Source organism: Aythya marila (genome assembly GCF_965140915.1).
Source record: "Aythya marila genome assembly, chromosome: 20".
NCBI lineage: Eukaryota > Metazoa > Chordata > Aves > Anseriformes > Anatidae > Aythya > Aythya marila.
Window position 1 is genome coordinate 8,193,200 of NC_139061.1, and position 15,180 is coordinate 8,208,379.

At 54.1% G+C, this 15,180-nt stretch overlaps 1 protein-coding gene across 1 annotated transcript in view; it reads left to right on the forward strand.

The window, feature by feature from the left end:
• Positions 1 to 236: 236 nt before the first annotated feature.
• Positions 237 to 15,180, forward strand: part of NXN (nucleoredoxin) — a 52,232-nt gene continuing 37,288 nt past the window's right edge. Inside the window, exon 1 of the mRNA XM_082776160.1 lies at positions 237 to 575. Coding sequence (XP_082632286.1) covers positions 258 to 575 — 318 coding nt within the window. The 5' untranslated portion in view covers positions 237 to 257. The remainder of the gene's footprint in view (positions 576 to 15,180) is intronic.

The window sequence follows — 15,180 nt, forward strand, 5'->3', positions numbered from 1 at the left end:
CACCCAGCGCCCATCCATTAACCCCCCCCCTCACACACACACACTTCGGGTTTCCCCTCACGGAGCCCCGGGGAGGCCGGGCCGGGCCCCTCAGCAGCAGCAGCAGCAGCGGCGGGGGCGGGCGGAGGCCGCGCTTGTGTCGGCAGCGCCCCCTGGCGGCCCGGGCGGGCCGGGAGCGGCGCAGAGCGGGGCTCGGCGGGGCCGGGGCTGAGCTGCAGGGTTGGGGGGGGGGAGAAGGAGGCAGAAGAGGGAGCGGGATGGCGGGCGGCCTGGCCGAGGTGCTGGGCGAGGTGCTGGTGGCCGCCGACGGGGAAGAGGTGGCGGTGGCGGCGCTGGCGGCCCGCGGGGTCTCGCTGGTGGGGCTCTACTTCGGCTGCAGCCTGAGCGGCCCCTGCGCGCAGCTCGGCGCCAGCCTGGCCGCTTTCTACGGGCGCTTCAGGGGGGAGGCGGCGGCGGCCGGAGCTCAGCGCCTCGAGATCGTCTTCGTGTCGGCCGAGCAGGAGCAGCAGCAGTGGCAGGAGGCGGTGCGGGCCATGCCCTGGCTGGCGCTGCCCTTCGCCGACAAGCACCGCAAGGTGAGACCGCGACGGGGCTGCGGTGAGGGGTTTGTGTGTGTGTGTGTGTGGGGGGGGGGGGTGGCCCCATAGGGAGGGTCCTGCCGGGCTTTGTCCCGCTGGGGATGAAGCGAGGAGCGGTGGGGCTGCGGGCTCGGAGCCTTCCAGAAAGTTCCTGCGCGCCCCCAGGGCTCTGGGCACGGCCGGGGCAGAGGGCTGGGGGCACGCAGAGGGGCGGTGGGGTTGTGGGGCTGGGTTTCGCCACGCTCCTGGGGGATGCTGAGGCTGAAAGGGGATTTAGGGGAGCTGCCCAGGATTTAGGGGAGCTGCCCAGGATGGTTTCTTGAGTCCTGGGTGTGAGGGAAAAGGCCGAGGGCAGCCGGCGGGTGTTGGCCGTGCCCCGGCCTTGGCTGGCCCCTCGGAGGACGGGGACGTCTGCTGGGTGTGGGACCCGGTTCTGAAATAAAAGTGGGTTTTCTGTAAGCCTCCTGGCTTCCTTGGGATTTGCTTCTCGAGACGTAAACTTGGTGCTACGGCTGGAGCTGGCGGTGGCTCTGCCCGGCCGAGGGGCAGCTCGGGGCTGGGAGCACCCAGCTGCGTCCCAAGGGGATCTGCGGGATGTTGGCGAGGATTTGGGGACGGCATCGATCGGGTCTGTGGTTTCCCTCAGCTTGTAAAGGGACGTTTGGTGATCGCAAAAAAGATTGGAGCCGGTTTGGGAGTTCCTGGCAAAGCAGCCGGCTGAATCGATGCTGTTCTTTTTTTGGTATTTATTCAGCAGCTGGTATTTTTGGTATACTACAAGTTATAGTCCCTAATCTGAAGGGTTTCATCTGAAACACTGAGAAATACCAGACAAAAAGAACTCTGTAAAACCCTGAGATCTAAGGCTGCAAGGGACGGGAGGGCAAAGACCAGATTTTCAGATTCAGCGAGTTCTCAGCGTTGGTAGTTTAAGGGGAAAAAAAAAAAAAGCCTTTACAAACGTAATCTTCTCTGAAAGCTGTTGAGCAATAATTAAAAAGATGGAGCCCCGCAGTGTCATTTCTAAACATCTTTCTGGAGCGGAATCGCAGCGGGCTGTTTGAAAGCCGCGGGTGCGGCGAGCGGGGTCCTCTCCCTTTGTCAGCCGCTGGCGGTGGCCAAGCGGGCGCTTGCTCAGCCCTGGAGGAGGTGGGCTCGCCCCCAGCCCTTCGCCTGCAGCTGGGCTTCAATCCCACGCCTCGAGAGCCCAGGGGGTGACCCTTTCAAATGAGGGCTCTGCTGGGGTGGAGGAGGCTTCTCCTTCCTGGCCCGGACCCTGAGCCCTCCGCTGTGCGCATCGGCGAAGTCATCTTTGGAAATATTCTGTCATTGGGCTCGCTGTTGGATGTCCCCTCTTCTGGGAAGTATAGGTGGTGTGATTTTTGGCTGTTTTGCTGTCATTTTTGTCACTAAACCTCTGATTCCTCCTGTCCAGCTTGACCCACCTGGGTGCTGCTGCTGAAGACCCTCCAGTTTCCCCCCTTGAACCCGAGCAGCTCTCAGCGGGCGCTGTGAGCGCAGGCTGTGCTCAGTTGGCTTGACGAGGGGAGTTGCTTTGTCCCTCAGAGGAGTTGGGTTTTAACATCAGTGCCTTTAAAACCCAAACCTCTTGCTACAGGGGCATGAAGAGATTGTGGTTCCAATTAGCAGCTGGCCGTTTCCCTGCAGAACGTTTCAGGTTGTTTAGGTGCTGGGGCTTTTTGCTTTGCCGTATTTGCTTTAAAAATTCCCCTGTAACATAATGAAATTGTTGGGAAGTGGTTGGAGTGGAAGGCGGCATTAATTTTACGTTCTGGCCAATACTTCCATCTATTAGATTGCGAGAAAACATGAAATAAAAAGATTATGGGGTCTTAAATTCTTATTCCAAGAAACCCTGAGTTAAATTCAGGATTATTTTTGTGCAGAGTGTAAAGTAATTGAAGCTTGTGCTGTATATTTTCAAAACTAAGCAGATGTGATGTGGCTTTGGAGGAAGCTTAATCTGTGGATAACAGAGAACCTATTTGTAAGTTATAAGGGCAATTATGTCGGGATATCAGATTTCTAAACAGGAGATTTATAATCTGTAGTTCAGGCAGATAGAAGTTTCCTTGTATAATAGGCTGCTTTTTAAATAGGCGGGCTAATGACCCGGCTCTCCAGAAAAGCACAAACTTTCTATTTTTTAACTACATGCCAGCAAGAGCTGGGGATGTCTAGCATATGCTCGGTACCTTGCAGGCTTAATTTGTTTAAAAACAAAGGCATTAGGAAAATGTAGACAGTCCTTTTGAGTTATGGCTCTTTTGCTCTAAAAGCTATTCTTAAACCCGATGTGAGACAAGCCCCAGAGAATTACACAGATTTACTGGAAGAAAAGCACCGTGTAGATACAGAATAGGGATAAAAGGGAGGCAGAGACGTGGGAAAACCAGGCAGGGAACTGAAATTCATCCCTGAGCTCACAGCCTTGGCCCGGAGGGGCTGTGGGGAATCGTCCTCGGAGCTTGGCCGGGTGAAGCCGTGGCTCTTTTGTGTTGGTGGCTGTGGCTGGAAGACCTCTGGAGGTCCCGGCAGCCAGCCGATAGTTGGTCTGGGGTTGTGAAAGCTTTGTGGGGAGACGACTTACTGTCCTGTGTTGGCTGTAGCATCAGTTTTGTTGCTCAGAATTACTGAATAATACAGCTCTGACAGTTTCCTGCTTGTCAGACTACTGAAATATTTATCAGCGTACCCATCACCTTTCCCTGGTGCACTCCATGGTATTATTATTATTTTTTTTTTCAATTTTCCCCCTTTTCTGAAGCCCAGGCACTGAGCCTTGCTGGGTTCGAGCAACCAGCCTCCTTTCTGGGCTCACGGTAAAATACCCACAGTGCTAAAAGTGAAATAACCTCTTACTCCCGTGGATATCGGCGCCAGTAGCGTGGGCTGCCCAGGAAAGGAGCCGCTCTCACGGAATTCCTGGGGAGCTCGGCGATGCCAGGTTGGAGGACTGAGGGCGTCCTGCAGCAACCGGTTACATTTGGGTAACTTTAGCAGGGATTTCCGTCTCCAAACCAGTAATAAAAGAGCCGGAGAAGTCAGCAAACATCTGGACATGGGGAAGGCCTTTGATTAATGAGGAGGATGGCGCTGTGCCTCTGTCTGAGCCACAGGCAGCCCTATTATTGTGAGTTTTTTTTTTTTTTTCAAGAACGAAATCATTACCAAATGAGATCGGAGGCCTTCAACTCTTGGTACACATCCCTCAGTCGAGGCGCTCAGGCCGGGTTTTGGGGAGCTACAGCAGCTGCCGGCGATTGATTTGTCTCCTGATGGAGCCTGGAGTCGCTGAGCGGGGCACGAGGGAGATGTCGAGCCGTCCCTTTGTTTCAGCCGGGGTTTTAGTTTAACATCACCCTGTCGTTAGCCGCTTGCACGAGCAGCTGCTCAACTTTTGGAGGGCTGCTTTCAGGCCGGCATTAATTCCTGACGGCTGCCCAAGGCACCGAGGAGCTCGGCAATGTCACCAGCCCCAGCTGCCTGCGTGCCCCGTGCGCTCCATCCACGGGAGCACCGACATCTCCTGGCCAGCACCAGCACCCCCAGCTCCTGGGTGAGCCCATGGGGGACATTTTGGGGCTGTCGGAGCAGTGGGGGCACAAAGCCTTGGGCAGGAGCGTGCTGTCCCTGTTGGCTGCGGTGATTTGTGCCAGCTCGGTGCTTTTTGCTACCAAATTGGCTGCTTTCAGGATCGAGGAGGTGCTGCCACACATCCCTGCGTACAGAAGGGTGCAAGAAGGGTCCCTGCACTGGAGGAGAAAAGGATCTGCAGTAAGAGAAACAGTTTAAAAAGAGAGAGAAGTGTCTGCAATGAGAGAGAAGCAGTTCATCTGCTGCTGCTCTTTATTTGCCCTTGCTTTTGTTTCTACCTGTTACTTGCCTGGTGCAGTCACCTTCCTCGTTCTTTTTAATCCCGATTTTCCCCACCCCTCGTTCTTGGTGTGGCCGCTCGTGCGCAGCGCCGCACGCTCCGTGCTTCGCCCCGCAGTCTGTTTGCTTTCCACTGCCTTTATGCATCTGCCTGAATGCTGCCCAGATGCTTCCCGGGAAGGCCAAACTGTTTCCACTGGAGCCGAAATAGTTCTCTTCTGGTTTTAAACAAATGCAGAACATGTTTATTACATTTCTGTGATTACTCAGTGAAGTCTCTGAAAACAGTTTGAAGATCTCTCTTTGCTCATGCTGGTAAATATGTTTTGCTTGGGAGAGAGTGGTTTCCCTTCATCCTAAAGCTGGATTTGTGCATCCTGGTCTGGGTATCATCTCATGTACTAATACAAAATGTGGCTCTTGCTGAGCTCAGTGACAGGGGTATGTGCTCTTCCTCTGTGCACAAGGAAAACAGCAGTTCTGTTTAAGAGGGAGAGGAGCGTGTTCATAGCTTTGGGTGGCTTTGTTCCAGTGGATTGACAGAGGTAACGGGTGATCCGAGCTGGGCATGGATAGAAGAACCTCTTCTGTACTGGGGGCACATCGTCCTCATCACTGCAGGTAAAAGGTTGGTCTTGGTGAAATGTGACCGACCTCTTGTGAAGATTTCTACAATAAATACTTTTTTTTTTTTTTTTTAATTATGTTTTCTGTCCTGTCTTTCCAAGAACAAGGCTTTTTCTCTCTGCTTAAAAAGATCGTCAGCTGTAGGAGCTCTGCTAATAGGACACCCCAGACAGATTGGTGAGGAGCTGCAGGTGTGCAGCGTGGTGCCAGCATTGCAGCTCTGCTGGGTGAGCAGGCGGGGGCCAGGTCTGTGCAAGAAACGGTGGGGAGGAGGTGGAAACACCACTAAATCAGATGGTATTAAATACCCGGGGGGAGAGGCCCCAAACCCTTGGTTACAGGTGAGGTTACACCCTGGTTTTCAGGGACTTGCAAGGTTTCTTCTTGCAGCCGCCATCTGCTGAGGCCGGGGAGGCAGGCGGTCAGCACAGATGGGGGATTTGTCTGACGGAGGGTTTGGTAAGGCAGTCGAGGCAGTTTTTGAGTTTCATCATAGAAAAATATCGAGGTAATCGCTTTCAGCTGTATTCCTGACTCGGTGTTTTTTGGGGTGGGAATGTGTGTGAAATCCTTGGCTCGAGGAGATGCAGATTTGAAAAATCTGCTCTTCTCATGACATCAGGCTGTTGAGTAAGGAGCGAGGCAGCAGCAGCACCGACTGATTCTTTGTTTGCTCTGAAACCCACTGGATCTGAACCAGAAGAACGAGAGATCTCTGAAAGCGGCACGGGGGAGCCTGTGTGCTGTTTTTCATTGTGGCATCTTAATCCAGATGTTGAAATGAAAACGTCCATTGAAAAATGCCCGGCTGACGTTTCATTTGTTACTCTCGGGTTGCAGAACTGAGCACAGAGACTTTGCTCCGTGCAGCAATCAGCACGGTTCCTCCCCAGCAAGGCGTGCCTTTGTAAGCTGAACGTGGAACTCTTCCACGGGAGAAGGTGCAAAAACACAGGGCGATGCTGGAGGGGCAGAGCAGCCAGCTTTCCATCTGGCCCAGGAGTGGCTCTGCAGCATTTCCACGTTGTGAGCACAGCACCAAAGCCAAAACATTCTCTAACCCGTGTCGCTGACGCTTTTCCAGATGATTTCTGAGCATATTTCGTACAGCTCTGCGGCGACCCTCCGTGCAGTTACCAACCATCTCCCGTGCAAAGCCCCCGGCCTTGCAGTGGAACCCCAGGATCAGCAGCCCCCAGGTCTGGGTGTAAAATCCACATCCTGCAATAACAGCAATAACATCACAGACGTCCTCTGAGGCTGGGTTTCCCCACACATCCCCAACGCCGCCCGCCTGAGCGCTTTCCCCGGGGGGGGAAAATTAATGTTCTGCGTGTCTCGCTGGTGTGTCATCCGCCGGGTTGCTCATTGCATCCCTTCGGCTGCTTGTTGCAGATATCCGAGGCCCTGCTCTGAGAGCCCTTGGACGCCTCTCCATAAACCTCGGGGGTATCTGGATCAGGCCCGTGCTTTGTTCACGTCCTCCTGGCTTTACGGCAGGGGGAAGCAGCAGGAGCTCAGAGCTCTGCCGTGTGGCTGGCTCGGGGGCTGGCCTCTATAGGTCCTGCCCAAAAAGCTGCCCCAGGCCTCGGCTCGTGACTCAGCCCGCTCCAGATTTTTAGAGCAGTTTGATAACACCGGGGTTTGAAATGCACGAAGCCGTCTCCTTCTCCAGGACTCGAATCAAGCCTTTTGTGCCATCACCTCTCGCTGTCTGGAGGCACTTCTTAGTCCTGGGGCAGTCTGTGTGAAGTGGTAGGATTTCTGAGAGGGTCGAGGGATGTTTTGGAGGTTTCTGATCCCTTCTCATGGACGGACTTTTAATGTTTCAAAGCTGCGCACGGCGAGGTCAGCTGGTGCTGCCTGGGATAAGGTTTCACTTCTGCTGTGTTTTGCATTCCTGTTTTTTTCAGCGACGTTCCCAGCGTATGGGTTGGGTTATGGTTTTAATCTCGGCAAAGTCAAAAGATGCTTCGGGGGGGATCAGCCCAGGCTGCTGCTCGCCCCTGCCCCACGCGGGGACAGGGCGAGCTGCTGGAACTGGGGCTCCAGGCAGCATCAAGGGGTGCCAGGGGCTGCTCTGGGCTGAAGAAATGAGGCTGGGCAGCATTTGCCTGAGCATTTACCCTGCAAAAACCTCGTTGGTATACATGGGTTGCTTCCTCCTCCTCCTCTTTCTCCTTCCCCTCCCATTTTTTATCAGGGAGCCAAGTTCCAAGCAAAATATTCCAAAGTGATATTTAATTACTCTTTAAAATGCAACTATTTGTCTTATCAGCCATGTGGATTTCTGTTTGCCGCTTTGATTTGGCAGTTAGTAGTTTGTCATTTTTAAGAAGCTTACACACCCCAGGAATCTGTGATTTTTGTGCTTTTGAAAGGAGAGATGTTGAATTAACTGCGGCTTTGAACTATTCACGGATAATTTCAGGCCCCCTGCTTTCAGCAAATAACAAGCTGACTCCCGAGCTTTCAGGCTGGCTTGAGTGCTGAATAATCCTGGCTGTACGGAGCCTTTAAGTCAGCTCTGTAACACATCCTGGTGTAACACACGAGGTGTTTGATGCGTTCTCCAGGCAGGTGGCTTCGTGGCAGTGCCACCGCCGTGCGCTGGCAGTCGGGAAGGGAAGAGCACGCGGAGGGCGCTTGGATTCCTTGCGACTCGTGCTTTGTGTGCAGCGATTTCCTCTCGTTTCCTCGCCTCCCTTCTGCTCTTGATGCCTTAACGCTGCCGTGTTGAGCTTTTATTGGAACTTTTTGGCTGATCTGTTCGAACCCCAGCGAGGTCTCGCCACCTCGCTCCAGGACGCACTTTGTTACAGGCACTTATTTCACAGGCGGGCAGCTGCAGTGGCAGACACTTCAGGGACCTGTCCGTGGCTGCAGAAATCCAACCTGTGCTGCTACAGGTGTTAGACTCCTACCTCGGGGAGCCTGTAATTTGAACAGGCGGTGAACAAAAGGCACGGGGAGATTTACAATCCGGAAAAGCCATGCAGGAAATCTGTGCCACGGCCGGATAAATTCCAGACCGGTACCTGCAGCCCAGCATCGTGCCCTTTCTGGGATCCCCTTTCGGAGGGGCAGGAGGGTTTTGGCCCCCCCAGCTGTGCGTGGGCAGCCTGGCTTGTAGTGAGCTGTGCTCGAGGTGCTGCCATCCCTTCCTCTGCTCGGAGCGGCTTCCTTGTGCTGTGTCCCACCGCTATTTGGCTACGCAGCCAAAAAATACAACTGCGGCTTAAATCCGAAGGTCCCGAAGTAAAGATAAGGCCAGTGGAGGAGCTGGCGGTGAAACGAGGAGCTGATGAGTAAGCAAAAAGACACAAATACGTTCCTTCTCTTTCCCACCAGAGAATTTGTGCGCGTATTTCGGATTACCGCCCGGGCGCCGTGTGCGTGCGCCCCGCTGCAGGGTGGCTCATCGGATCATCGCCGTGAGTTTTCCAAAGAAAATGCAGTGTCGTGTTGACTGGGGGGAGAGCTAACCAGATGCAGGAATGTTTTCTGCATATTCTCACGTCCGCCTTTCAACACCGGGAACAATTGAAACCAACAATTAATACGCAGAGAATTTGCGGGCTTTATTTAGCGTGACCGACTGACTGAGCGCTGCTGGTGCGTCAGGGCCCTGCCTGGCGGGCTGCTGCGGGATCAGCCCCCTGCCCGGAGCACAGCGAGCCCCTCTGCTCGCAAAACGAGGAGGGGAGAGCCCCCAGGATGCTCCCACTGCCTGTGCTGGGACGACGAGCAGTGGAGGCAGCGTCAGGGAGATGCTGGTCTGCAGAGTTAAGCCCCAAATGTGCTTCTAGGGAGCCGTGGGGACCACGAGCTGTGCTGCCAGCCCTGTAGGAGAGTGAGGACAGGAGCCTGCTCTGTGGAATCACAGGAAAGCAAACTCAGGGCGCAGCAAACCTCGCAGAGCTTGCTCAGAAGGAGGAATGCAGCGGGGTGACCGGCGGCGCGAGTCCTCCTGTGCTGCCTGGGGCAGAAGCAGAGCCGGATTTCCCAGGCCAGGAGCAGCAGCGTAGCGATGGGGTGGTTTGTGAGGCTGTGCTGTGAGTTTTGCAGCCATGAAGGTCGGGAACAGACCTGCCCAGCCGGGGGGAAAGGCTCTGGAGTCCTCTCCACAAAGGTCCCTATTTAAAATTAATTTGCCAGGAGTTACCAGGTTCCTAGTTGGTGCCCAAGGCATTAAAGGAAGGAAAAAAAAAGCTGGTGGCATCCTGGGGAGCCCAGGTGAGGTGTCTGGGATGGCTCAGGGTGACACTGCGGTGACGGGGGTGCAGCAGCAGCCCCACCAGGAGGGAGCAGAGAAAGGAGCCTCGCTTTACGTTTCAGTGCAAGGATTTGGGAATCTGGGTGAGAATTAGGTAATGTGTGCGGGAGAGAGCAGGACACAACCGAAACTAATTGCAACTGTGCGAGCGAGCTGGAGAGAGGAATTCTGCTTCTCCCTCGTTCCCGAGAGACTTCCCCTGGCGAGATGAAGTCATAGCCATTACTTCACGAGCAGCAGCTCAGCGTGCTGACAAATGAGCCCTCTCAATTCGTGCCGGAGCAGCTGAAGAGGACGTTGCCCCCTTGCAGAGACGGCTGGGCAGGTACGAGCAGCCACCCTGTGAGCGCCTGAGCCCTGCTCGGGGAGCGATAATTGCACCCAGCGGTGTGAGCCCCGCTTCCAGAGCAAACAAACGGCTTTAGGATCTCCCCCTCGCAGCACTGCTAGGGGAGTCCCTTTTGGAAAAAGTGTGAAGTTTATGGTAATGCGTGCTGAGGATCTCGTGGCGGATCTGAGCCGCTAAATCCTCTAAACCTGAGCCCACGGCCTCATTGACAGGGCCTCTCACTTTGCTCTGCTCCAAGCTTATGGTTTCAGTGCTCCAATATTTTTCCATACATGGAAGCATTCCTGCCCCAGCCCGGGCTAATCCTGACATGCCACTGCAACTGGATGTGAGCTCATTTCTCGCAGCTGACACTGTACACAGGCAGACGTCTGAACCTACTGGTGTTTAAACGGATTTACGTCAACCAGCAAAAGTCTCACCCCATAGGTAAGCAGGGAAAAAAAAAAAAAAAAAAGCGTGGTTTCCCATTTTACCTACCCTCCAGGGCTGCTAGGTGGCCGGACGGGCCCCTGGTGCTGCTGTGCTGGGGAAATGTTTGGTGTTTAAATGATGAAGGGGCACAAGTTTAACCGGACCAGCCTCCAGCACAAGCCCCCATCTCGCTGCTGTCTCTGCCTTCGCCTCCCCTGCTCTTTGGTCGCTCCGTGTGCCCTTCCTGGCTCTGGGCGCTGTCCCCCTAAGGTCCCCATCTCCCCTCCTGTCCCCAGAGCCCCCCACTCCATCCTGCCAAAGGCTGGGTGCAGCTCGGGCCATATCCACCAGCTCTGTGGGGTCCCACTCCCTGTTGAGCTGGGTGCCGCAGCAGCGCAGAAGAAAGAGCTGCTTGTGCTGCTGTGTGAGCCAGAGGCTGCTCCCGTGCTGGAAGTTTTAATTAAATGGTCATAAGGTGCTCCGAGATCCTCTGCTGAAAGGCCCTGTGTCAGGGTGAAGTCTCCAAAGGGAAGTTCAAGTTCTTCTGGATGCTGCTCTGGTGCTTTTAGGGCAGGTTGAAGGGCAGCAGGTTACAAATCCTGCTGCACAAGCACTGCCTGAGCGCTCAGCATCCAGGAATGCGCTTCTTTATCAACTGATAGCTGCTGTTTAGCAGGGCGAGGAGTTATGCTGATTGTATCCGAAGCCGGTGACTCCCCACGTTTATTTTGCAGGCTGCTCCCTCTCTAATTCTGCTTGGCTTGGCGGCAGTAGCACAGAGGCTGCGTTGCTGCTCCATTACCAGCTGCTCAGAACCACCTCTCCCCTGCCATCTCCGTGCTCGGGGAGCTTTGCAAATCGTGCGAGGGTTTGTTCCCAAAGCTTTGGAGCTCAAATGAAGCTGCTGTGCCTGTTGTCTGGAGGGAAGGGGAGCAGAGCAGCAGCCTCCTTGCTCCGGGTGCCGGCGGCTTTTCCAGCCCCGTGCGACGTGAGCCCGGCCTGCCCCCCGCCGCCGCGCTGCACGCTCCCCAAATCGCTTCGTTCCGGGGTTAGAAAAGCCCCGGTTTTGTGTCCTCAGAGCTGGATTTCACAGACACGCAACGGGAAAGGTCTTAATGCCTCCAGCTTGATCTGCTAATCTGAAAGCATGGGAAGTTTTCCATAGGCAGATTTGCTGCCTGGCTTTCACGGTGCGAGTTTGCACAAATAGGTTTTAGTCCTGCGATGGGGCCGGGCTGCAGGGTGCCTCCCACCAAGATTACTGACATTTGGGTATCTGGTGTTGGTGGAGATGCACAGAAATAAATTTAATGAGTAGGGGGTTCCAGGGAGCGGTACAAATGGCTGGAAATTGAGGGTAGGGAATAGTTAAGTGCTAACGTATGGCGTAGCTTTGATTCCTTTTTATGTTTTTTTAAGGAATGGAACAAGCTGAGGGCTGCTGCCGAGCAGTTTTTCCTCTCCTCATGACACACTTGTCCTCGGAGCCTTGTAGGCTTTCTTGACAGTCGCTCCCACGCCTCCTGGCCGTAAGTTGAGTGATTTTGTGTGACGGGAGCACCCAGGGCCCCGTTTGGCACAAGGTGTTTATTGCCTGGGCTGTGCATGCAGCAGCGTCTGCTGCCCCAGTCGCTCCCAGGATGGGTTTTTGCCTAGAGAGGCAGTTTTCGAGCCAGTTAATTGCCAGGTTGTGAACCAGAAGGGGCCGTGGGTGTCCCTGCCTTCCCCTGCGGACAAATCCCTGCCGGTGTCTCTCGGGGTGGAAGGGTGGTGACAGGAGGAGCCTCGTCCCCAGGGGCAAGGTGAGCAGAGGGACAGGGACGGGACGGGACCCACAGCAGCGCTGCCTTGGCTGGGAAGGCGCCGTGCTGCAGGCAGCTTGACTTGGAGTTGCAGGAACGATCCAGGTTTTAGTTGGCTGAAGTCTAAAATGCCCCGTGAGCCGTGCCTTTTGGCTCGGGCTGCCTGACCGGCCGCCCTGCTTTGGGCCCCGTCCAGCATCCTCTGTTTGATGTTGTCTCCGTGAGGATTTACTGCAGGCTTCACAGCTGAAAGAGCGGGGCAGCTGGCGTGAAAGCCTCGCTAGGATAAAACTTGATAGGATGAGAGGCCACCGAATGCCACCTCTGTCTGTGGCCATCCCTCTAATTACTGAATTAACACCCCCAGGCACAGCCTGAGGGCCCACCTGGGGCTCGGGGGCTGTTGTGCCGGGCCCTGTTTGCACAAACGCACAAGGAGAGGCTGTCCTTGGGGTAAAACTGCTTATTTTTGGGGGTGTTGGTGCTGTGCAGGCGGGAAGCAGCCCGGTCGGGGCTCCGTGGGACCCCCTGCAACGTGTGGCACAACATCCTCCCCCTTCACTGCTGTTGGGAAATCACACAGCAAACGAAGCAGCTCCTGATGGCCAGCGTGGATCATCCAGAGCTCCAGATTATTTTATAGCAGGGATTATCCAGAGATCCTTCCCCCAGCTGCACGCTTCCAGGACAGATGGACACCCAGTGGCACGGAGCAAGGCAGGAGAGCCCAGCATGACACAACTGCTGCTTGGTGGCACAGGTGGAGGTTAGGACATTTAGGGTTTCTTTGAGCTTTGTAGTGAAGAATCTGAAAACGTGATTCATCCCTTGATCCGCGTCTCAAGTATGCGGTGGTGAAGCTAGGAAAAATCTGGGTATGTATAAAGCATTTCCTCCTGGGGGCTGGGAAACCCTTAGGTGCAGCATTTGTTACTTTACTTAATTGGGTTTGAAATCCTAAATGCTCAGAACAAGCCAGCTCATGTCTGTTGCAGGAAAAACCTCAATTGCTCAATAGGAACGGCTTTTCATCTTGCCGCACTAAGGAGAAAATAAGGTCAAATCTATTGAAAAGAAGAATTACTGATTTATGTATTTATTTTGTCATCTCCTCAGGACCAGGGAGATGGCTTAGCAGGTACAGCTCGTGGTGAGGAAGGTCGTGTGTGTGAGGCAGCTCCCGAGAAGGAAGGCGGTTCTGTGCCGATGCTCAGCCCTCTGGTATTTAGCCTGCTCTCTCACTTTGTAATTATCCCAGCAATTAGCGCGGTTACAGATTGTGCCTTGCCTTTGCTGCTCCGTGTGCGCTTCTCAGGGTTTGCTGGCCGTGGGAAGAAATCAGCTTGGTGCAAAAAGCACAAACCTGGGCTGAAGAGGCAGCGTGATGGGAATCGTCGCCCACGGTGGTGCTGAGTTGCCACCTCGGTGGTGGCCACTGCCAGGGAGGTGGCAGAGGACAGCCTCTGCCTCGCCCGAGCTGGAGCAGCCACATCCCTTGTGATTTTGTTTTGTTTTCCTCTCTCATTACTCAGTGTTTGCTTCCTCCGGAGCTTCAAGCTATACAAACCAGGGGTGTCGAGCAGGGCGAAGACGCAGCGGTGCGTAATTCTCCTCGAGGTTGTGTCACCCTGTGCAAAGCTGCCAGACAGCTCCTGATTTCAAAGTCGGGAGCTGCCGTTTCTGTGCACTTTTTCGGTGCCTGGTTGTTACCGGTGGAAGCCCATCCCGAAAGAGAACCGGGTATTAACGTGCCTGGTGGTCTGGCTGCCCTCCCTCTGCTCTGCTGCCTGTGCAGGACCAGCCTGGCACATCCCATCCCAGCCTGGTTGTTGCTCAGGTACGAGCTCTTTTCCATGCTGTTTACGCTCCACTTACCAAAAGAGCTCGGAGCCAGATGGTTTTCCTGCCGAGGATATAATTTCATGGGAGAGAAGCAGGGGTCTGTAAAACAATCTGTGGAATTAGTGGCACCTCAGCTCCTGCAGGGTCTCCCCGCCCCCTTTTTGGAGTCTGATTTCTGTTCTTTGAAAGCTGAAATTTCCATTGCTGCTGATGCCCTGCCAGGCACTCTAGCAGGGTTACTTTCCCTTGGATGCAGTTCAAGAAACCATCGCTCCTTTTCTTTATCATTCGTCATCAAAGCAAGAGGAGCGCTTTGCTTTCCCTGCACTTCCCTGCTGCCTCCAGAGCTGGGGAGGGCAGGCGGCCGGGGCTGCTCTTCAGACCCACGGCACCAGAGATGTGAATTTGAAAAGCTCTTGGTAATGGGGAAGTCAAAGCCTTGGTGTCCTCAAGAAAACACACTTCAGTAATTTAAAAAACATGAAACAAAACCTGCTCAGGATACCGGCAGAGGTCTCGCTGGAAGCCCTCCTCCACGGAAGCCAAGATCTGAAGGCGCACACTTCATCTGACACTAGGGATGTGCTCCAGTCCTGTCACATTTACCTCGGTTCTAGGATTCAGGCTGACCTTTTCATCTCATCCTAGAGTGTAGATTAAAAAAGAGAAGAGTGTTTAACAAGGAAAAGAAAGCTGCTGCTTAGCTTTTTGCTGCTTGTAGGAGCAGTTGGCTGCAGGACGTGCTGTTTTCTGATGGCTCGTCCAGTTGGATGTCGGTGGAATTACTTTGATCTCAGCAACGGGAGCGATTGAAGGATCCTCCACTGGGTGAACTGGTGTGGATCTATCTGCTCCTGCACGTCCACTGGGATATCTCCACCTCTCCTCATTCCACCTTACCTTGTCGTAATGAAACTAGGGCAGGACTTGGTGCTGTTGGCGGTGGGGAAGAGTTTTCCTAGAGAGAATATAGAGGTCCTCTGCTTCAGAGAAAACGTTTGGGCTGTACTGACAGGAGAACTGGCTGAGCAAGTCAGCAGTGGGTTTGAGCTGTTAGCTTTGTGGCTTTTGTCTACCAGAGCCCGAGCAGTATTTGATGTGCAGACATGTTTTCAGACATTTCTCATAGAGAAGGTGTTGGCAGGTCTGTTGTTAACACCCTTGCCTTTAGGCCAAACTATTGAAAATTCAAGTTCAGCTTGAATCTCATTTCAATGGCTTGGAAGGCTGCAATCTGATGGGCTGAGAAACCTCGTCCAACTCCAGCCCTTATTAGGAGCTTAATCTGAAGTGCAGCCAAAGCCAAATAAGGGGGAGAGCAAAAAAAAAAAAAAAAAAAATGCAGTAAAATGGAACAAGAAATGTGCATCCAATTTACAGTATTCCTCTGCAACT